We start from the raw sequence: 24,852 nt of genomic DNA, 5'->3' as shown, positions 1-24,852 counted from the left end.
TTTTCTAGCTTCTATTTAAAGAGTCCTGGTGTGGCATTGTGGCTTAATGCACCAGACTGCAAAGCATTTAAACTACAAGGTTAGTGGTTCAAGCTCACCAGCTGCTCCTCGGAAACCTTATAAAAGGGGTCGGCATTGACTCTACGGCACTTAACAATAACAACAACAACATTCAAAGCAAGCTGAGATGCCAGCCAAGAAACCCCAAATATCTACCCTATGCTGGGTCCTGAGTAGAAACGAGTACTGGCTTAATGCCAGACAGATTGGTCAGTGAACACTTAGGAAAGACTGGACTAAAGGGCCCTGACAGACACCCCCCCACTTATAAGGGGAGAAACCAACAGGAGGGTGATGGGGAGAGGAACGAAGCAGGCAGACACTGGGGTTTTGACCTCTGTAAAAAATGTGAATTTTCTGCACCGTTCTCCCACTCTGCCCAGGACATTCCACTGTGATCCTAAATCAGAGCAGTAGATAGTGGTAGCTGGTACCATCTAGTTCTTCCAGTCTCAGGCTAGTGGACGCCGGGGTTTGTGGGTCCATTAGTCCTTTGGACTAATTTGAATCTTTGGTTTTGTTCACAGCGGTGGGAGGGGCCTGCCCATCTGGCCAGGCAGAGGCTGCTGCCGAGTTTAGGTAGTGGGGTGGCTGGAACAGAGGAAATTTGAATGCTATTTGGAAGGCGGAATCCCTGAGGCCTGAGAGGACAAGATGGAGGGTGCAGGAGCCATGGGTAACTTTACAGTCCTGGCAGACCTCCCTGTTCTCCCCAAGAAACCCAGATCTTCAGATTGTGTCAAACTAACAGGTCTGCTAAGACATCCTTGACATTACGGATTTCTCCATTTTCTCCCAAGATACTCCAGTTAGAAGATCTCACTTCTCACCTGTGTCCTATACTTCACTTTGGCAGCAGGTACACTGTCTTAAGGCTGTTAGAACAATTAACACACAGCAGTTCTTAATCTAATTCTGAAAACATTTCTTCCATTAATGTCAGTTTTACATGTCTTTAGAATGAATGAATAAATGGATAGATGAATATTTTATACACACACAGTTATGTGTGTGTTTACGTGTGTGTATCTATATAATATCAATCCATTCATCCATTTCCCTATTTATCTCTTATCTATCATCCTAAATCCTTAAGAGGAAATCATTTTCTTAGAACTCAAAGACTAAGTAGGCGATGTTCACGAATGGAGAAAAGATACCCACGACAATCTATTTTACTTGCATTCTGGGTTACCTGGCTAATGCATTTTGCCTTAATTTCACAGAGATCATTTCTTAAATTAAGTACAAGCGCTTCTTAACCTTGCTTTTTCTTAAGACCAGACTTTATCTGCCCCCTCCAACTGTTTCTCCTTTTAGCTTTTTCACTAAAAAAATTAATTTCTAAAAAGCCAAATTTTATTTCCTATAACTCCTGGTGTGGTGCTATCAGGTAAGCGCTGGACTGCAAACAACAACATTGATGGTTTAAGCCCATCAGCTGCTCCTTGGAAACCCTGTACAGGGACGCTGAGTCAGGATCTACTCCATAGTGCTTACTAACAACAATAAACAACTTTTACTATGAAAACTACATGTATAGTGAATAAATATATTCTCCAAAGAGGCACACACCCTAAAAATTCTGATATGTCCCAGGCAAGGCAGGAACTGAGGAGCCCTTGTGGCACAGTGGTTAAAGCTCTTGGCTGCTAACCAAAAAGCCAGTGGTTCAACACACCAGCTGCCCCACGGGAGAAAGATGAGGCCCTTGGCTTCCATAAAGATTTATAGCCTTAGCAACTAAATGGGGGCAGTTCTAATGTCCTGTAATGTTTCTATGAGTCAGAACTGACTCCACAGCACTGAGGAGGCCTGAGGAGTATATACTTAGGTGTCAGAAAAGGAATGGTCCATAAACCAATGGATTCTCCCTCCCTCCCTTTGAACAGCCTGAGAAGTCAGGGTGAGAAAGATACATCTGTCCCTGATCCTCCAGGAAGTAAACCTAATAAATACTGACGCTTGCCCTGTTCACAGGGGTGGGGCAAAGGGGCTGAACCTTTGAGCCACAGCTAAAAAGCTTCCCATAAAATTCAAAATGAGTCACCACTAATGACAATTTCTAAGCATTACAATACAGATGTCCTTTAAAACTCTGCTTACAAACTTTGAATTTATATTGTCATAGATCTCCTTAAAACCCTTCTGGCTACTTCCTATACCAGCAGCCGCCTCAGTATACATTATCACAGACTTCCAAAAGTCTGTGGAAAGTTTCCTTTTTTTTTTTTTAATTTAGATTTTATTATGAGGTCAATAAATTTATGTTGTTGTTGTTAAGTGCCATGGAGTCGATTCTGACCCATAGCGACCCTGTATGGGATTTCCAAGAAGCAGCTGATGACCTTGAACAACCAACCTTGGAATTAAAATGACTCTGCAGTCTGACGCTTTAGTCCACAGCGCCACACCAGGATATAATAAATTATTGACTTTGCTTAATTTCAATTATTGCAATCCCCTCAATGTAACAGCAGTTATTTCACTTTCTCCCTGCGATTCTTGTTTCCATTCCACCTTCTTTCCCAACCCTTCTGATTTCTGTCCTTAGGTTATCTTTTAATTCCATTTTTGCATGAGCTTTCTGAAGTCCCTTCATACATACAGAGGCAGACTGCCCTGCTCTCACCCCAAGCCATTATAGAGCTCATTGTCTTCCAACTCTGCCACAATCAAGTCTGCTAGTTCCTTCCGTGGGGACTGTCTTCCTCCGACCTCTCCATCAGGGGATCTCCTCTCTTCCCTACTCCTAGTATAAAGGACAACACCCATGGCGCTGGAGCCCTAGCCAAGACTCAGTTATTTTGGCCAACTTTTGAGTCTTTACCACATATGGAACCCAGAAATCTAGACTCAACCAATTGGCAAAGGACTTCAGATGAGGGGAGCATCTTACTTAAAATGGCAGTTATGAAAACCCCACCTATCTAGGCCAGGTATGGTGCTAGACCATGTTCCACAAGAGGATAACTGAGTCTAGAAGTTAGATGAATTGTCTAAACTCACAAACATTTTCACAATGTCCTAGATGCCTGCCCACGAAAAAGAAAAGCCTATGTCCACACAAAAACTTGCAGGCAGACGTTCAAAGCAGCACTGTTCACAATAACCAAAAGATGGAAACAAACTGAATTAACAAAACGTGGGAGATCTATACATGAAATACCATTTAGTCATAAAGAGAAATGAAATGCTGATGCATGCAACAACACAGACGAACTTCAAAAACATCATGGTCAGTGGAAGACTCAATATTCATATATTGTATGAATCCATTCATGTGACGTGTACCGAAAAGGTAAATCCAGAGAGAAAAAAAGAAGATTAGTGGTCACCTGGAACTGAGGGTAGGACAAGAGATTAACTAAAAGCAGGCAAGAGGGAGTTTATTGGGGGCAGAAGAGATGCAATTGTTCTAAAACGAAATTATGGTAATGATGTATAATTCTGTAAATTTACTAAAATTCTAGCTCATAGAGTAGTTTTAAAGTTACCAAATAGAATGCAAGCAAGCATCCCTATAAAGACATTATGCAATATGGAGGAAATTCCTACAATGAGACCAAGGTAAAGGAAGATAATGAGAGGTATGCAAGAATAAGGAAATGGGAGTCCTGGTGTGGCTCTGCAGGATAAAGCACAGCACCACAAGGTGGGTTTCTACCACAAGGTCAGCGGTTCAAACTCACCAGCACTCCTCAGAAACCTTATACAGGGTCACTATGAGTCGGAACCGCACTTAACAACAACTACATGGCTAATACTGGGCTCCTAGTGTGGTGCTGTAGGATCAGCATTAGACTGTGAACCACAAGGTCTACAGTTCAAACCCACCAGATGCTCCTTAGAAGCACTACACAGCAGGGGTGGGGAACCTTTTCTCTGTCAAGGGACATTTAGATATTTTAACATCATTCACGGGTCATACAAAAATTATCATCTTAAAAATTAGCCAGCTATAGTTGGTCAAACATCCAATTAAGTCACCCGTAATGTGATGTCGCTATGGGTAGGATCCGACTCAACGGCACTTAACAACAACAACAATGTGATGGCGGAGTCCTGGTGTGGCACTGTGGGTTAACGCACCACACTGCAAAGCCGTCTGAACTGCAATGTCGGTGGTTCAAGCTCATCAGTCGCTCCTCAGAAACCCTATACAGGGTCACTATGAGCCAAAACTGACTCCCCAGCACATAACCACCACTAACCAATGGGATGGCTGGAACTGTGGCTCCCCTGGCAGGATCAGACCAAATGATTTTGCCTTATACAGTCTGCGGGCTGGACATCTCCACTCCTGATACATAGGGTCACAGTGAGTCAGAATCGACTCCATGGCACTTAACAACAACAACAATGGTTAAGGCTGTAACATAAACAATTGTGCAATGTCATACAATAACAAGCAATAGTTTGTGTTTAGATATGTAACTATGTAAGTATGCTACATAGGTGGGGGAGGTCATACACCCATGTACATATATATATTTATAAATTTACATGTAAACTCATATAACAGGGCTTCAAAAATTTGTGGGGGAAAAAATGAATGAAAAGATAATGGAATTTTTCCACAAATATTTTGATGCCCCCTCATATGACAGAAGGAACTCTGGTGGCATAGTGGATCACACGTTGGGTTGCTAACCACAAGGTCAGCAATTCGAATCCACCATCCATTCCATGGGCAAAAGTGATGCTTTCTACTCCCGTAAAGATTTACAGCCTCGGAAACCATATGTAGGGTTGCTTTGAGTCAGAACTGACTGGGCAACACACCACCACCGTCAACACCATAAAACAGAGCACATAGGGGCACAGTTACAGAAAATACTTAGACATCGGGACTACTAGACTTGAAGGCTAAGGAACAAAGTCTCAGGGACACCTAGGTCAATTGGCAAAACACAGTTCATAAAGATAATATTCTATATCCTAGTCTGGTGAGTAGAATCTGGGGCCTTAAAAGCTTCCAAGTGGCCATATCTAAGAAGTTAGTTACTATGGGTCTCTTCCTCCCTGGCGCAAAGAATGAAGAAAATCAAAAACGCAAGGAAGCAAATAGTTCAAAGCTCTAAGGGCACACAGGAACCCCAGCTTTCTCTAACCTGACACGGGAAGATTAACTAGATGGTACCCCATGACCACGATCATCCATGCTACCCACAACAGAAGGCTTCAGGTAGAATGGGTAAAGATTAGAACAAAATTAAAAAACAAAAAAGCAAACTTACTGATCAGAAAGAGACTACACTTACAGGAACCCCTAAGAACACTGCCCTAAGACATTCTTCTAACTTGAAACTCAAGCCACTCCTGGATGCCACCTCTAAGTCAAATAATGTTGTTGTTACCAAGTACCAGTAAGTTGGTTCTGACTCACAGCAACCCTGTGTGAGGTTTCTATCAGCAACTGATAGGTTTGAACTACTGAATTTATGGTTAGCAGTTCCACTGCACCAGCCATTCTTTGAAAAACTCTATACAGGGTTGCTATGAGTTAGAACCCACTCCATAGCACTTAACTATTTTTATTGTTTATAAAAGGCATATGCCTGAACTAAGACTATTTTTTATTAGATAACTGGCACTAAAATTTGGTCAGATGGTAGAAAGAATTTCATGATACAAGAAAACCGAGAGTCATCTCCCTCCAATGTTCTAACAGAGTTTGACTTCTAAAAACTCTTTTCCTAGACACAAAGTTCTTCTATCACTTCTCCTGTTACAGCCAAGTCCTTGGAGGCTCAGCCAAGTCCCCCGTTGATCTTTTAATATCTCTCTTCAAAAGATTTTAAGCTTAAGACATAGACAGAGTCCAAGTGAATTAACTCTAAGATCCATGAAATACACATTTGTTATTGTTAGCTACCACCACATTAGCCCCTGGTTCAAGGTGACCCCACATACAAAAAAATGAAACACCGTCCTGTCCTGTGCCAACCTCATTATTGTGATTCAAAGGATTTTCACTGGCTGATTTTTCAGAAGTAGATCGCCAGAAATCTCTTCCTATTCTTAAATGGGCAGTTCTACAGCTCAGCATCACAGTAACACATACATCTCCACTGATAAGACAGGTGGTGACTATACCTGAGATGCACTGGCTGGAACTCAAACCCAAGTCTCCCACATCGAAGGCAAATAATTCTACGATTGAACCACCACTGCCTCAAGACACACAAAACATAACTGTCTAGATGCAGTCCATGTAGTGAGCACAGGAATAGAGTTAAGGACCCAGAGAACCTGGTAATAAAAAGAATGTTTGTTTCTTAGTAGCTAAAATAAATCTAAAAGGCCAATTTGCCTTTATTCTTATATAAATGTCCCCAAGTCAAAAATGGCTACCATAGGGCAGTCAGCACAAACTTAGTTTTTACCAATGCTCCCCACCTTGGCTATGCAAGTCACATGAAGGCAGCTCAGTCTTACTCATCTTGTACTGACACACAGTTGATTCTCAAAAAAACAGAAGATTTTGTTGTATTCCTGAAAAACCAGTATTTGCAAAAAGCAGCTCATGTCTAACCAACAGCCCAGAGAAGGATGAAAACAAAATTCCCGGTCTAGGTCTTATCAAAAAAACAGTGGTGCAAAGGTTAAGTGCTCAGCTGCTAAATGAAAGGCTGTTGATTTGAACCCACTCACACCTGGTGATCTGCTCCTGATTGTTGCTGATATTGTTAAGTGCTGAGTCAGTTCTGACCCTAACATCACTGTGTGAGGTTTCCAAGGAAGGGCTGGTGAGCTTGAACCACCGACCTTGCGGTTCAAACCCACTTCCAATCCAGAAGTTAACCCACAGTGCCACACCGGGGCACCAAGCCAAGACTCCCTGCTCCTGATTACAGCCTAGGAAACCTAGTGGGACAGTTTTACTTTGTCACAACTCATGTCAACTAATGACAACAGATCTCATCACCCCAAGATAAGCAAGTGTCCTGGTGAGTCTCCCCACATTCCCTCTCCAAGACTTCTTGTAAAAAGAAACTATCTAAAGGAGTCCTGGTGTGGTACTGCAGGTTAATGCACTGGAAGCCTAGTCAGTTTGAACTGCAAGGTCAGTTGTTCAAGCTCACCAGGAGCTCCTCAGAAACCTTATACAGGCTCGTTATGAGTCAGAACCAAACGAATAAAGCAACAAACAAGCTCAAGTTCAATGTAAGACAAAGAGCTGATGAGGTGGAAGTTATTAAGACACCAGCTACACTGACAGAAACGCACCAACTCAGTGGCTGGGGTCTTCAGCCAGAGTGAATGTGTAGGCTGCATCTGCCCATTGTGACTGCCAGATCTCCCATGTGGAATTAACTGGTTTATTCATACAGCCTCTGGCCTGTGCAGGTTTCAGATGAACATGCATAGGGAGGTATCTAGAACAGAGCAACAGTCTGCCCACTACAGCAGTCTGAACAGTTCCCAATCCCCAATCTCTGCACTGGGAGAAGAGAAGGAAACATTACTTGCCAAGAGCACAAGGTCTGACTACATTTATGACGACATCAATATCGTGATGAACAAAAGTTTTCAGGTGACCATTTCAACAATATAGGCTGGGAGCAGGGTACCAAGGGGAGAAGATATATTTACAACATGCCAACTTTTACTTGGATGGTTTACAGATTGTTGTTAAGTGCTGCCGAGTTAGTTCTGAATCATATCGACCCTGTGTAGGATGTCTAAGAAGCGCCTGGTGGACTTGAACCGCTGACCTTCCCTTCCAGTGCTTATCCTACCACACCACAGCAGGACTCCTTACAGATATTACTTCACTTAAAACTCAGACCACCACCACAATACAAATATAGTTAATGCATTTTAACATTTTCCATTTAACAAACCAGGCTGAAAAAGAGAGGCCAAGTGGCTTGCTCAAGGTCAGACAAAGCGTAATAACTATGAACTTAAACTTGGGTGTGTTGATGCCAAAATCACCAACACCACCCCAGACCAGGGCAGCCAGCCTTCATCTATGGAGGCCATTTATCACTGGGACACTTAATGAAGGCCTACTTGGTTCTAACCGAGACAACGGGGGGTTCAGTGGTAGAATTCACACTTTCATGAAGGAGACCTGGGTTCTACTCCTGGCCAAGGCATCTCACATGCAGCCACCACCACCTGTCAGGGTGGTTTACATGTTACTATGAATTTAAAGATGTTTCAGCAGAGCTCCCAGATTAAAAGATAGACAAGGAAGAATGACCTAGTGATCTAATTCCAAAAATGAGCCGAAACCTTTATGGATCACAATGATCCAAACCAACTATGGGGATGGCCCAGCATTGGGCAGCGTTTAGTTTTGTGGTGTGTGAAGGCCATCACAAGTCATGGACTAACTCAATGGCAGTTAAGAACAACTACTCAAGGATAACCAAAAGCAATAGCTCACTTCTAAGAGCTCACTATGTGTTTTGCACTCTGTTAAGTAATTTACATATGTCGTCTCACTTAATGCTTACACCAATGTTATGAGAACCTGCTGCTGTTAAGTGTCATTGAGATGATTCCAACTCACAGCGACCCTGGACAGGGTTTCTGAGGAGCAGCTGGTGACTCTGAACTGCTGACCTTGTTAAACAAGAAGAAATGACCCAAGCTCACGGTGCTATTATGGGAGGGCCTGGTCTGCTTCACTACCAAGTTGGAGCTCTTGATCACTGTTTTAAGCGAATAAATGAATCCTTCTTTTGAGGATTTCGTTTCCAGGAGGGATCAGTCCCTGGAGAAGGACATTGTGGTTGGTAAAGCAGAGATTCAGCAAAAAATGAGGAAGATCCTGGACCAAATGGACGGATCAAATGGCTACAAAAACAGATTCACACTGATAGCAATGATTGTGAGGATGGACTAGGCAGTGTTTCATTCTGCTGTTCTACTGTGCACAGGCTCGCTAGGCTATGTGTCAGCACCTACTCCACAGCACCTAACAGCAGCCCTGAGGAGTTTGGGGCCTGGCTGAGAAGGTAAGCCACATCTACAGATGACACTAATATTGAGGAACAAGCAGGAAGGACCTAGTGGAGACACTAACACTGCAAATCTGTTAAGAAGTCAGATGCTTAAGGCTGGGGATGGCAGGCCCAGAAGACCTGGGGGCAGCTTTAGAAGATGGCAAGGCAGTTAAGAGGGCCCTCTAAGATGCACATCTCATGACTGTGTTTTGCCTGTGGCCAGTCTTAGGGAAACTCTTGTAACCAGTTGGAGAACCCACTAGAGTGCCTGAAGTCACAAGATGCCTGCGTGGGGTAGCCATGGATACCAAGAACCAAACCCCAAACTGGATAGCCAGATAAGGAAAAGTGAAAGAAAGGAGACCTTTGTAACCCAGCTGAGGTCTGTCTTGATTAAGCTGCTTCCTCATTTGTATCCTGACCAGAGAAAGTTACACACTGTGGCCCTTGAGGGCTACTGTTCATATTGTATATTCTCCGGCGCTGCCATACCCACCCCACTGCCACCTCCAGGATTCTACACACCAGGACCCAACCATTCTCCAGGGCTCAGCCTCTACTGCCTCCCCCTCCACTAAGAGGACACTAGGCTGTGGTGTGTCTTCCCCACCCCCCTCAGCCTGAACAGAGGAAGAGCGGGCAGCCTGGGAGTTTCCTCAGGAATGTGCTCTCTTAGGGTGGCTTCTGCTTCACCTTGGAAACAACTGGAGGACTTGACTAGCTCAGCAGGGAGCAGCCACTGGACAAAGGCACTGGAGGCTGGCCCAAGTCATTCTATCAGGCTTAGCATTTTTAGTCTCTCCATGCTTTCGCAGATCATAATTTCTGGTTAATGATCAACATCTGAAAACTACTTTGTGAGCAAAAGACTGACAGTAAAGGGATCATCTCTAAGGATGGACTCTCTCCTTTATCTGTGGTCTCAGGGAGTCTAACCTGGTCCATGAATGCCAAAACTAAACCCCCAGTCCATTCCAAATGCTCTTCCAATCCTGCCAGGGAAGTAGCGGCTAGTCCTACAACTTTAGGTGAGAAAACGTTAGAAAGTAACAAGTGTCCAGGTGAGAAAACATTAGAAGGTCAGCCTTCTCTAGGCACTTCAATACAGCAGTGGGAAGCCAACATGTAACACAAGAAACCTCACTTTTTACCAAGGATTTCTCATGGCACAGAGAGAGGGCATTGTAGCATGAGCACTGGCCTGCAAGGTCAGTTTGAATTGCAAGGTCAGCAGTTCAAACTCAGCAGCAGCTCCTCAGAAACCCTACACAGGATCGCTATGAGTCGGAATCAACTTGTCGACACTTAACAACAGCCACAGGAGTATCTGATGGGAGCCCTGGTGGCACTTAGTTATGCACTTCGAAAAGTCGACAGTTAAAACCCACCAGGCGCTCCATGGAAGAAGCATGTAGCTGTCTGCTTTAAAGTCCTATAAACCTCCAGAGGCAGTTCTGTTCTGTTCTACCAGGTTGCTTCAAGTCATAACTTACTTAATGGCAATACGTTTCAGGAGTCCCGGTGACACAAACATCATGTTTGGTTACCAACCAAAAGGTTGGTGACACAGGTACCTCAGAAGAAAGTCCTAGTGGGTCTACTTCTGAAAGGTTACAGCCACTGAAACCCTATGGAGAGTAGCTGTAGTCTGTACCATATCAGGTTGCTATGAGTCAGGAGTCAACAGTCTCTATGGCAACTGGTGGTAGATGAGTGAAGAGTATAAAAAAACCACCTCAGCACCCGGGAAGCGTGTTTACACCACATCCCTGCACATCTTCTCACTACTCACAGAACGCGTCTCCTCCACTCGTGGGACTTGCTTCCCAATAACTAAAGACAAAGGGGGCGTCAGGGCATCAGGAAAAGATGGAGTACTGCCAGGCTTACTCTGGGAGACACGACATAGTTCCAGACAGACTGACCACAGAAGCCAAACCTTCCAAGGATCCCTCCTGACCTATGCCACAGACCTCCTTCAGACAGAGAGCAAACCTCGGGAGGGAGCAAGTTTTATTTTATAAAGAAAGGCGATCAATCAAGTTGGCAATAAAGTTTTTCCTCTGAGATTATTACCTCCCCGAATATTGTTAAGTATAACGCCGCAAGAACTAAAAACTGTTTTCCTGGAAAAGGGCGGGTGGGGGAAGGAATGGATGTGAAATAAGGAGAGAGAAGGAAGTGAATTCATATTCCATCAGGAAATGAGGAATACAGAACAGGGTTCCCTCCCTCGATCAGCATCACAGGTAGATGCGCCTAAGAGGTGACCAGCACAGGGCATCCCAGTCACCTAGAGGGCTCCACCCAGTTACTGACTCAGCAGGTGGGGGTGGGTGGAACCTAAGAATGCATTTTCTAACAAGTTCCCAGTGAAGCTGATACTGCCCTAGTGTAGAGAACTCCTGGTGTGGCGCTGTAGAATCAACACTGGACTACTAACCGCAAGGTCGGAAGTTCAAACCCACCAACTGCTTCTCATAAAGCCTACACAGGGTTGTTAACAACAACCTACTCCATGGCACTTAACAACACTGTAGTGTTTAACAGGGTTCTAGATCCATTGGTCTACTTTAGTGACTTTAGACTTGTGTTTCCTCACCTATAAAAACAGTGCCTAAACTCATAGTACTGGTGTGGCGCTGTGGGTTAATGCGCCAGACTGCAAAGCCGTTTGAACTGCAAGGCTGGTGGTTCAAGCTCACTAGCTGTTCCTTGGAAACCCTGCACAGGGTCGCTATGGGTTGGAATTGACTCGATGGCACTCAACAACAACAACAACAACAACAACAATCTCATAGTGGAGTCCTGGTGTGGCATTGTGGGTTAATGCTCCAGACTGCATAGCAGTTTGAACTGCAAGGTCGGTGGTTCAAGATCACCAGCTGCTCCTTGGAAATCCTCTACAGGGTCGCTATGGGTTGGAATCTATTCGACAGCACTTAACAACAACAACCTCATAGTAGGAGCTCTGGTAGCATAGTAGTTACAAGTTGGGCTGCTAACCTCAAGGTCAGCAGTTTGAAACTGCCAGCTGTGGGAGAAAGATGAGGCTTTCTGCTCCCTTAAAGATTTACAGCCTCAGAACCCTCCTCAGGGTTGCTATGAGCCAGTTTGCTATGACTTCATGGTACATAACCACCACCACCCTCACTATTATCATCTAGCTCTTAGTTTTAAAAACAATTCTAAGGCCATTTATATAAAATGTCCGTGTGCGTATTTACATGAATGAATACAAGCAACACAACTTTTTTCCCTTCTCTTGACTAGAATGTATGTCACTGCTCTAGAATCTCATATGGCTTATAAATTTAGAATCACTACAGCTCAATGGCTGATTTTTACAGTCAGCTTGCTATGCTTTAAGGCAGAACACTCAAGACTTTTTGTGCCCGTGACTCCTCTGAGGATCTTGTTAAATGTAGATTCTGACTCAGTGGGTCTGGGGCAGGAGCTGCAATTCCGTGGGCGCTGCTGGTCCACAACCCAGGCTTTCAGACAAGAAGCAGATTCAGCAACAACATCTGGACTGGTCCATGTCCGACACGGGTAGATGGACGCATTGGGCATTTCTCTTGACCACTCTCAAGAGCCCATCAAATGCTTCTGCTCCCCCATCAGTGCCCACTCCTTTCACCACCACCGTCCCCTTCACTTAAGGAACCCTGGTGTGCATGCAGTACTTAGCTACTAACGGAAAGGTCGGCTGTTTGAACCAGGCCAATCTGCGGAAGAAAGACTTGGTGATCTTGGAAATTACAACCTTAGAAACCCTATGGGGCACTTCTATTCTGTCCTATAGGGTCACTGTGAACCAGCACTGACTGCGTGGCAATGGGTTATGACTCCTTCATTAAAAGCTCCAGGGCTCAGGATTTAACCCCCCTTGCTCTCTTCTGGCTTTTCCCACTTCAATTTTCAGTATCTGGCAGATTATAACTCTGAAAATAAGAGTTAAAATGCTGAAACCACCCAGTCATAAAACACTTTTCTGAAATGGCACTTGGGTTGCTTTTCCGCAAGACAGCTAAAGAACATTCAGGTATCCACTGTTTAAACATCCCAAAAGATGCTTTCCCTGGGCTGTGAGTAAAAGCCCCACTCACGGTACTAGGAAACCCACAGCATGCAGGATCCATCCTCAGCTCCCCCAGCATTTGGAACTATCGTTAATATCCCTCTAGAGAAGCTCCCTATGACAGAGCCATGTGTGTTCACAGGTGATTTCAATTTCAGCCTTGTACTTTTTTCTGTTGGGAATATGTGTAATTTTTTTTTTTAAATCCCAATTCCAAATAAGTCATTAGTAAATTTTCATTAACATTGTTTTTAAAAGAAAATACTGCCAGCACAAAAATCCACTTAATTTAACAATGACTCCAAAATGTGCCAAAATGCTTTCCTCCCCACTGCCATCAAATCCATCTGGACTCATAGTGACGTTGTAGGGCAGAGGAGAACTGCTCCTTAGATTTTGAAGACTAAATCTTTACGGACGCATACTGCCTTCTTCTCCTGCCGGTAGGTTTGAATTGACAACCAATGCTTAACACATTACACCACTAGGTATCCTTCAAACCCTACCAGTCCCAAAAGGGGTGGGGAGAGCTCTTAAGCCAGAGTGCTGAAATGCCACAAAGAAAAAAACAAAACTACTGACATTTACAACATGCACAAATTTCCGAGACTCAGTGCATGCACTCTGCCAGATTCATTTACCTAAAGGTCAAGAACAAGCAAAACAAATGTAAGGCAGTGATAGTAGTCAGAAAGATGTCTCCCAGGAGGGAGTCTAGGCTAGGAAGGGGGCAAGAGGGCATGCTGGAAAAGCAGCCTCTCTCTGAGGTAGCTTTACATGGCCATTGCTAAACCATGCACTTCCGATCTTTGTACTTTAAACTGTACCTCAGTAAAAAAAATAATAAAGCCAGGCAACCCAAATCAATAAAACAGCCTAGCCTACCTAAGACACCTACAGGAAAAGGACCCGATTTGAGCAAAGAAGAGAATTTACCCTCTTCCAAGAGGTCCAGAGTTTCCTGCTGTTCATCCTCAGCCTTCCTCTCTTCATTCTCGCAGTCAAACTCAAAGCATTCCTCTGGCCCTCCCACGTCTCTCAGGGACATTGCTGAATTCACCCCAAAGCTGAAACATCACCCTAGGGAGCTGCCCCTGGGGGACCTCGAAGACACCTGCCTGCAGGAGCCATTGGGGCCCCATGGGGCATAGGCTGGGGCATGCGCCCGGCTTAGCTGGAGTGCAGTGACATGTACAGAATCATTCTCCAGCAGCACCAAGGAAGGACGACCAGGAGCGGGGAGGGGCGGGGCGGGGCAAAGCACCTATCGGAATGCATCAGGGTGACTGCCAGGTACTGTCCATTCAGAAGAGGGACGGAGCAAGGCAGATACGAAGCTCAGGCAATCTCCCAGCCTCTGGATTCTTCCTCCTTCCCACCCCTGCTAGAAGCAGCACAATGGTAGCCTCCAGGCAGTTTCATGGCAACCTTAAGCAGCTACACCTGTCTGAATCTGAAGGTGGGGAGTTGCCCGGGACAATGATTGCCCAACGCCCTTGGGTGAGAGAGTTCCAGTGGGCGTGCTTGAGAGGCTGGGACAAGTCCACAGTGCTGGCTGCCTAATGACAGTGCAGAACACGGGGAAATAAAGTAATCATCTTGGCTTTAAACACAAGAAAAGAAAAATGTCAGAAGCTGTTACCTGTGCTTCATCCATCCCAGTCTTCCTTTGTTAATATTCATTGTATTTCCCAAACCCAATGCTGTCCAGTCAGTTCCAACTCCGAGTGACCCTATCAGGCAGAGCAGAACTGTCCCATAGGATTTTCAAGGAGATAAAATAAACCTTTATGGACACAGACTGTGACATCTTTCTCAAGCAGTGCCATCAGGTGGGTTCAAACCTGTCGGCCAGCAGCAGTGTCCTTTAACCATGGCACCACCAGGATTCTTTATTAATCTACATTTTATAAATCTCGCTCTCTGTTTATAAATCTGTATTTTCACAGCCAAATGTACAAAGATCTCTTCTAATTACTAAGACAAGGTGGGGGGAGGGGGGGAATCTACACAGGAATCACTTAAAATACCACCTAGAAGAAAAAAAAAACTCCACAGTGTAACTACCTATCTGGCTGCCGTTCCCCTGCACTGTTTGGTTTTGCAGGTAACAGTGGAAATGGCAGGTCCTTCCATCACATCCACTGAAAGGTGGCCCCGAGGACTGGCGTCTCCAAGAACTGCAGTACAACCTGCAATTTCAGTGCTTCCTCCATCTCCCGGCTCCACTGTGGCTGGTCTCCCGGCTCCTTAAAGCTACACCAGGAGACCCACACAGCTTCTCTGCCAAGTCACTTCCTCCCCCAGGGAGCCAAACCACTGCCAACAAGAGGATTCTGACTCGTAGCAACCCTGTACAGGGTTTCGGAGATTGAAAATCTTTACCAAAGCACTCAGCCTTCATCTTTCTCCCTAGAAGCAAGCAGCTGGTAGGTCTGAACTGCCAACCACTGCCTAGTGCTTATGTCACAGTCACCAAGGCTCCTTCTCAGCAGAAGCAAGATCATCATAAAGAATTCTCTGCACCAGCAGTTCAGGGACTTGGGGCTGAGGATCCTGCTGAAATTCAAACTCAAACCTATGGCTGTCAAGTTGATTTCAACTCATAATGGTCTCTTGTGACAGAGAACTGTCCCATAGAGTTTGCCTGGCTGTAATCTTTATGGACGAAGACTGTCACATCGTCCTCGCAAGGAGCTGTTAATGGGTTTGAACCACTGACCTTTCTGTTAGCAGCTAAGAGATTAACCACTATGTCACCATGGCTCCTGCTTAGGTAGCAAAAACTGCCCCCAAGAAACTGAACTACCTTCACAAAGCTATTATAAAACCACAGGCTGTTGTATGCCATCCAGTGAGTTCTGACTCACAGTGACCCAGTGTATAGGTTTTCTGAGAGTGGCTGGTGGGTTTGTACTGCCAACCTTGCTGTTACCAGTCCATTGCTTACCCTACAGTGCCACACCAGGGCCAGTACCTCTAAATAGAAAAATAAAAAAAGACTTCAGTACAAAATTTAAATCTAGAGATATATGTGGTTTATGGTTAAGATTTTGGAATCTAACATTTTATGATGTTAAAGAAATGTTGTTTATACAAAAGAGGTTTTGAAGACATTCTTACAAAAATTGCATAAGCTTTAAATACAATACTTATAAAAACACGCAAAATGTTCTCTTTCATCTTTATAAATGTTATCACATCAGGCTTGCTAATGCTGTTTGAATGGTGGTGGGTACATCTGTCAGAGCATCTGAATGAAGAGACTGGGTTTCTCTGAACCCCTAGGAGAGGGGAGCCTGTCCACCTGAGGCAGACACTATTCAACAGGAGTTTCATGACTGTTATATGTGTAGCTACTGGGCCAGGCCATCAGACACTATACCAAAAGCTGATTTCATACATTAGAAAATACTCCCTCAAGTGATTTTATAGATAACCATCATGCTAGACTCCTGACATCACCCCATTTCTCTGGATTTAATCATTTTACAAGGTATTTCTATTTTTTTCCTCTTCTCAGCCCTCCTTTTCTCTCTCATTCTTCTCCCTCCCTCTGTGGAGAGTGTGAGGGAGTATCAAAACTCCATGCCCATCTGCAGTCACTTCAAGGTTAAAGACAGAGATGACGCAAAGAGAATCCTCTTCCCTGATGGCGGGCTTTCTCCAAAACTCAACCTCCAAAGACCAGCAATAACCCCAATCCACCGAAGTACCTGAACCAGGTTGGGCAGGGATCTAGGGGCCAGATGTAGACTTGTGCAGCCTTGGAGAAACTGTTCTACCCATGGAAACAGTCCAGCAGTGGAAATGTGTGTGTTGGACCAGAGGCACTGACCAGACACTGTGGCTGAAAGCAGAGACCCAGGAAACAAATTCTTGACCCAGCTGGAACAGTGGACTGGAAGGTCACAGGAGAAAGGTGTCAATCTCCTTTGCAAGGCAGAGGGCCATCCTACTGTAAGTGGCCCCTTTTCAGATGTAGTCAACATACTACCATAGGAAGTGCGTTCCCAAAGCTCTAACCAGTGAAGCTGTTAACATTTAAATCTATACTAATTAAAGTTAAAAGAGGTTAAGACCTTGGCTGCTAATTCAAACGTGATTCAGTTTAAACCCACATAATAACTCCATGGGAGAAAGATCCGGCAATCTGCCTCCATGAAGGTGACAGCCTAGGAAACCTTATGGGACATTGCTACTCGGTCACATGGGGTCACTATGACTCCAAATGGACTCAATGGCACCTGTCAATAACAAGGTTAAATAAACATTTAAAAATCATTTCCTCACTTCCACTAGCAAAGCTTCAATTACTCCATAGCCACATAAGTGCTGTCGAGTAGGTTCCAACAGCGCCACACTAGGATTCACTGTTGTGACCACCATATTGAACAGCAAATAAAACATTTCCATCATCTTACAAAGTTCTAAGGAGTCATGGTGTGGCAGTGTCGGATCAGCACTGGACTGCTAACCACAAGTTTGGTGATTCAAACCCACCAGCTACTCCTTGGAAACGCTATAAAGGGTCGAATGAGTCAGAATTGACTTGATGGCACTTAACAAGAAACAATAACAACAAAGTTCTACTGGAGACCACAACTCTGTAGACTGCTCTAAGATGCGAGCTTGACTCCTTCCAAGGCCTCACCTGGTTGCAACCTCTGTTCCCAGCATTACAACTACCATGTCTCTTCCTCAGGCACCCTCATCAGACAAAATGAGCTGCTCACCCCTGCTCACCCCATCTCTCTGCAGTCAGTGATCCGGCAGGGTATTTCATTTCTCTTCTACCTTAGCTCCCCTGTAACATGCCCCCTACTTCCCTGTTTTTCAAGGTCTGTCTCAAACAAAAAACCCCAGCACCGCTCTCCAATGTTTCCTCTTGTAAGCCATCTTTCTCATCCTTCCACCCCAGCACATCTGCTTGCCTGTCCTCTGTGTACCTCACCCTAGAGCTGGGTCATTATTGAGGGTCATTTCCCCAGAGACCTTACTTCCATCATTTAAAAAAAAACACAAAAAAAAAAACCCAAAAGAAAGAAGCATGAAGTTCTACATCCTGGGCTCTAGTCTGGCTCTGACTGTCTTGTCCATTCATTAATCTTCAGCGTCTACGTTTGATGGGCAATAATCTCTACTTTAGGAGCCCTGGCGACACCGTGGTTAAGCGCTCAGTTTGCTACTCACAAGGTCTGAAACCACCAGGATTCGAGGGAGAAAGATGAAACTGTTTGCTCCCGTAAAGATTTATAACCTCAGAAACCCTATGGGCAGGCCTACTCTGTCCTATGTGATCACTATGAGCTGGAACCTGCTCCGCATCAACAGGTTTGGTTTGGGTTTTTATCTCTACTTGGAAGTCCCTGAGCGGTGCAAATGTTCAATGCTCTCAGCTGTTAACCTAAAGGTTTGAAGTTGAAATCACCTAACCTCAGTGAGATTCCTAGTGTGGCACTGTAGGATGTGCGCTGGACTCCTAACTGCAAGGTCGGTGGTTCAAACCCACCAGCTGCTCCTTGGAAATCCTATACAGGATAGCTATGAGTCGGAATCAACTTGATAGCATTTATCAAGAACAACCTCGCTCATGTAACCTATGGCTCCAGCTTCTAACCTCTAGGTTAGGAGCCGACTGCATTAATCATTTGAGGACCATTAACCATTTGCACCACCAAGGAGCTTCAAGGATCCCTGGTGGTGATGTAGGTTACTCATTTAGCTGCTTCTCCGGAGAAAGAGAAGGCTTTCTGCTCCTGTAAAGATTTACAGCCTGGAAACCCTATACAAGGTGGCTATGAGTTGGAACCGACTTGACAGCACAAAGCAAGAAAGCCTTGGACAAAATAAGTCTAGTAATGTACTTCAAAAAATAAATCAGTCACTAAAACCCTATAAAGCACAGTTCTACTCTTACACACATGGGGTTGGCAAGAGTCAAATCAATTCAAAGGCAGCTGGTTTTTTGGTTTTATCTCTGTTTTACTAAAACTGTGGCGCTGTAAGATAAGCATTGGGCCACAAGATCAGTTTGAACCACAAGGTCAGTGGTTCAAACTCACCAGCTGCTCCTCAGAAACCACAGGTTCACTATGAGTTGGAAAGGCCTCCATGGCATTTAACAACAACAATGGGTTAAAAGCTTGCATTTTTCTATACATTACATTAGAAAAGGAGTCCTGTTGTGGCACTGTAGGGTAAGCAGTGGGCTGTTAACTGGGCAGTTCAAACCTACCAAGCGCTCCTTGGGAACCCTATACTGGGTCTAAATGAGTCAGAAATGCTTCGATGGCACTTAACAACAATGGATTGAAACTTTCATTTTTCTATACACTGCATTATAAAAGGAGTCCTGGTGTGGCACTGCAGGGCAAGCACTGGATTGCTAACCTCAAGGTCAGCAGTTCAAATCCACCAGCCGCTCCTTGGAAATCCTATGCAGCAGGAGGGGGTAGTTTTTTTTTTTTCTGCCAAGGGTCATTTTGATATTTATAACATTATTGGCAGATCATACAAAACTATCAACTTAAGAATTATTAGCCTGCTTTAATGTGATGACTTGAATTGTGGTTGCCTTGGTAGGATCAGACCAAATGGTTTCGCAGTTGCTGTGAGTTGGAACCAACTCAAAAGCACTTAACAACAGCATATTATAAGGAGCTCTGGTAGCGTAGTGGTTACGAATTGGGCTGCGAACCATAAGGTCAGCGGTTCGAAACTACCAGCCGCTCCGCGAGAGAAAGATGAGGCTTTCTACTCCCGTAAAGATTTACACCCTCGGAAACCCTGTACAGGGTCGCTATGGGTCGGAACCGACTCAATGGCACTTACAACATTTACATTTAATTCCTCTTTTCAAAAAGGATCCTCATAACAGCTATTCAAAGGAGTGCTATGTGTCTAGATACAGAAAAGCTAATCCCTGACTCCAAGAACACATCACACAATAAACAGAAGATAAAATCATGGGAGTCTTGTTTGTCCTGTAGGGGAGCAGGTGCAGGAAAATGAGGAAACAGCATTTCAATCATCATTAAAAATACCTCTAACCAATACCTGCTCTGGGTTATTTATTAAGCAAAACGGCACTGTAGGATAAGCACCCGACTGCCAACTGCAACGTCGGTGGTTCAAACCCACCAGCTGCTCCTCAGCAGCACTTAACACAAACAACATTTTAGAGGTCACTACAATCAAGTGAAAGGAGCTTGGGTAATGTAGTGCTTATGAGTCAGGCTGCTAAGTTCAAGGTCAGCAGTTTGAAACTACCACCACAGGAGAAAGATGAGGCTTTCTGCTCCTGTAAAGATTTATAGCCTCGGAAACCCTACACAGGGTCGTTATGAGTCAGAACCAACTCCACAGCACACCACCACCGCAATCAAATGAGTAACAGAGCACACACTTGCATGTTGACATGGATTTGGGGTAAGAAGTGATAAGAACCACTCCATCAAACAATCTACCCATATGTCCATTTCCTCATATAAGATCAGTATAGACTAGGCCACTTCCTGTACCAACATCCAACTCCGTCACACTGTCAAAGATGGAGAGCAAATCTTATTATGAAAGAAACTGCAGCAAGAGACAGGCTGTTGAAATACCAGCCATGATTCAAAACACCACTTGTTATTTCAAAGGGGTGTTTAAAAAGAATTTGGTAACTAGTACTATCTCATGACCATATAAAAATCTGAGAAAATAAAACTAAGCACTGGGCTGGCTCTTCACAATGGCTCTGGTCAGTGTGGTTTTCCCCATTTTCCAGACTTGGAATGAGAGTTTTCAGAGGTTTGACCAGGATGTGTCCAAAACACATGGCCTACCTATTTCTAGAATAACTAAAAAAAGCAGTTTCTTTAACTTAAGATCATATATTTGAATTCAAAGTTTTTTTTTTTTAATTAAAGAGCTTCACATTTTACAAGCTTGTTTTTTTTGTTTTGTTTTGTTTTGTTTTAAGTAGCCAGTGTAGCAAAGAAGCAAGATTCTACCAATGTCCTAAAGAATCACTTTCCTGACTCTTATGCCTTGGGCTAGTTTCCATTAGGGCTTTAAACAGGTTCTGTTTGGAAACCAGAAGACACAAATTTGTAAAATGTGGGTGAGCCAGAGTGACAACTGGTTCACCCACATTTTATGAATAATTACGAGCCAAAGTCTTGCCAAAAACTTACTCTTCCTCTTGGAGAAACAAGGGCAACATTTGCATTGCAGAGACACCAAATCTCTTGACCCGCAGAGTTGGAAACTACGATGCAACATTCAAAGATGGCGGCCTATTGCACCATTCTGAATGTGTGTCTTTACCCACAGATCTGCATTTTGAAAGACCGATCACATCAGGTTCCTGAAAGGGCTCACTACATCTATTCGAGTTACCCACTCCAGGTTTCTGACCAATTATTTTTCCTGCTACAGTTACTCTTCCACTTAACCCTACTTTTAAAACTCTGGGTGAGTTCCAATAGTTGGCCATGACTGAACCTGCTGGAACCATGTTGAAGTTGTGGTCCCCACCAACATGAGCACAGTGTTGTTTCCCAAACACACCTGATGAAAACAGTCACCAGAGGCATGTGATTAAAAACGGACATTTCTCAAGGTCTCTTCTTGTTTGGAGTGAAGCTGAGAGTCTTCCTTGTCAATAAGCCCCTTTGCTGATTTTCAATGACCTGTCAAGTTGTAAAGGTTAAGTACTAGAGATGGAATACACACACATTCTAGATAACCATGACCTTGTCTGAGTTTAAACTTTAAACACTGACCACGTATGTGGAAGTTCTGAGAAAGCCACTGCTAAACTGTGTTAATTGCAGGCTATTTTAAATCTCTAAAAATTAACAGATTGGTCATTTCTTATTTTTCCAATTTCTTCTCATTCTAAACTCCTGCTGGGGTCAGAATAGATACAGGGATACTCTTATTCAACACTGAATAAAGTTCTCCTGAGCTTCAAACAAACAGCAGGAAACTCTTAACTTTTAAAGAGTTAGAATTTACTGCTGCTATGTGCTGTGAAGCAGGTTACAACTCATAAGAGACCCTGTATAGAGTTTCTAAGAGCAGCTGGTGGGTTTGAGCTGGTGACCTTGTGGTTTCTAGTCCAGTGCTTATCCTATAGCACCACACCAGAAGAGTGGCCCAATCTGTATTTCCATCCATGTACATTATTCTCAGTGCAAATGCTGTAATTTATGTGGCACTGTAGGATAAGCAATGGATGGCAAAGTTTGTTTGGAACACAAGGTCAGCAGTTCAATCCCACCAGCCGCTCCTTGCAAATGCTGCAAAAGGTTGCTGTGAGTTGGAACTGACTTGATGGCACCTAATAAAAATAACAACTCTGAAGTAAGAGATGGGTCTGCAGCACTCCAAAGACACCTGGCTCATCTTTTGGTGTTTGTAAAGTTCACCAAGTTCCCTTCGTTAACAATTCAAATGAAAAAATGAAGACCAATACAGTCACAAAGATGCCTGCTCTCCCAGCGAGGCCCCAAAATAAACCCAAACCAAACTTGCTGCTGTCATCACGTTGATTCCAATTCATGGTGACCCATGTGGTGCAGGGAGGGGAGAACTGCTTCGTGGGATTTTCTGGGCTGGTGTGGCACTGCAGGTTAATGGACTGCAAGGTCAGTTTTAAGCAGAAGGTTGGTGGTTCAAGCTCACCAGTCACTCCTCTGAAACTCTATACAAGGTCGTTATGACTTGGAACCAACCTGACGGCACTTTAACAATTTTAACAGATGCACATTGCCAGGTCTTTCTTCCACAGTACTGCTAGATGGATTTGAACTGCCGACCTTTAGGTTAGCAGCAGACCATTTGCTCTGCTCAGGAGGTCGGGACAGAGAAATGAAAGGGCTAACTTGCAATTCTTCTAGTAAAAGATATATATAAAGTGGGCAAATTTCATTTCCAGGTTAACTTGCCTGAGGCTAGGGGAAAGCACAGTTAGAAATGCATAAATAAGAAACCACAAAAGTACCATAAACTTCAAATCCCCCTTTCTGTAGATTTCCTGAAGCACTGTATTACTCATACTCCCTGTTTCAAAATGATCTTTAAATGGAATTATGACATTTGCCAGTCTTCCCAGCTAATCCTATCCCAACAGCCTTCTCTCCATCCAAAATGGGTGAAGGATAAAGGGGCTAGAATTGTGATCAGTATACACTCAGAAGGTAACGGCAACCATCATTTATTTACCCTCAGTCAGATGAGCCTCTTCCTCCATCCTCCCTTGCTCTTGAAGCTGGCGAGATCAGGATGCCTCCGGGCCAAAACACTCAGCCAAGGAAGTGCCAGGTAGGAGAACCCCTCTCTCCGGCAGACACCCGGATAACAGGAGGCCTCCTTTCACCCTCCAACTGACCATGGCAAATGCATGGATTTATTTTCCACAGGGTGAGGAGAGCTAGACTGTGTGGCAATTGGGTCAAGACAATAAAGAACCTTCCTCCCCCACTTCTCAGATGTCATCTCTCTGAGCCACACCCAATGGGTCCACAGAGTGTGACAGGTGCTCAGCTATAACCAATGCTCCAGAATTCAATGTGTTTTAAATTGCTTACTCTAGAAAGTTATGGAGGGCCCAGAAAGCCACAAATCACCAACCAAGGAGACGAGAAGAGGTCAAAGATGGATCTCAATGAGAACAATCCCTCTGTTTCCTGGAGTGGGATGATAGGATGAGAACACTCTTCAAAAATGAATATCACCAAAAAAGAAAAGAGAATTCACACATCTTTCCCCTCAAGGCCGGAGGAGCTGCCCACCTCCGGGTAAACCTAATTACTCTAGGTTATTTAGAGAATGAGAAGACACTGCTTGGCATCTATCCCCTTGAGAGTTTCTTAGGACATCTCAATACCACTACCCCTGTGGAAGCCACTTGGACTCTTCTCCCAGCGCCCAGGACCCAGGCAAAAATCAGCGGATAAGAGGAAATAATTATATAGTTCTCTGGCTTACTAACTAGGCCAGCTCCCAGCCTGTTACATCATTCAAGTTAATCAAATGTAGTCATGGTTAAAGCAATTTGAAAGTTCAGAGTCAATTAAAAAGCAGTTACCTTACCTATTAGAGGTCCGTGTGAGATTGGAACAACATATCATCACCAGGGATTGGCACCCCAAATTATATGATCTGTGTATTATTTTTTTGGTAAAAACAGGAGATTTCAGACTCATTTTAAAGAAAATCTGAAGGCAGATGAATGTGCCATGCACAGTTTTGATGGCCGACACGCTAGCAGAGCCCTCCCCGTGACCTCTCTGGGGTTGCACCTCCGTGCTAGTCTCAGTGGCCTGAACCCTACACTGGAATGTGCCACACCCTCCCTTCACATAGGGAGAGAGCGTCAGGGCACCTTTTCTCCCTAGCCCTCCAACATCCTCCTACCTCCATCTTTTTTGGATCCAACAAGCAACATACATTAGAATCACCTGCTAGGATAGCAGCTGCTTCTTGCCTTTCTCCAGCCTTCCCCACATCCCATGCCTGGGGCTCAGAAAAGGGCAAATTTTCTGAGCTTGCTGCAGACAGTTCAAGAGACCACCTCTGCAATAAACTATTCCAGCCGCTGACTTCCTAAATGCTCCCACAGCACAGAGAATGGATAACATAGTTCAGCACATGTCTCATAACAGAGGGAATACAATCCAAGGGATTTACGAAGCTAACTAGCCCAGCACACCCAAAACCATCTTCCCCCTCCTGAGAAAATGACCAGACCAA

The 24,852-nt window shown here is 44.3% G+C and overlaps 1 protein-coding gene across 3 annotated transcripts in view; it reads right to left on the bottom strand.

The window, feature by feature from the left end:
- Window positions 1-24,852, bottom strand: part of TRAK1 (trafficking protein, kinesin binding 1) — a 141,957-nt gene that overhangs the window by 61,566 nt on the left and 55,539 nt on the right. Inside the window, exon 1 of one of the 3 annotated variants that reach the window (XM_006868760.1) lies at window positions 14,041-14,152. The exons of the other annotated variants lie outside the window; for them this stretch is intronic. Within the exon in view, the coding sequence (XP_006868822.1) occupies window positions 14,041-14,152 (112 nt within the window). Of the gene's footprint in view, window positions 1-14,040; window positions 14,153-24,852 lie in introns of those variants that run through there. 3 annotated transcript variants of the gene reach the window in all.

This window comes from Chrysochloris asiatica, unplaced genomic scaffold (assembly GCF_000296735.1).
Source record: "Chrysochloris asiatica unplaced genomic scaffold, ChrAsi1.0 scaffold00124, whole genome shotgun sequence".
Taxonomy (NCBI): domain Eukaryota; kingdom Metazoa; phylum Chordata; class Mammalia; order Afrosoricida; family Chrysochloridae; genus Chrysochloris; species Chrysochloris asiatica.
The sequence above is the reverse complement of the archived record's forward strand: the minus strand, read 5'-3'. Positions and strand labels throughout refer to the sequence as shown.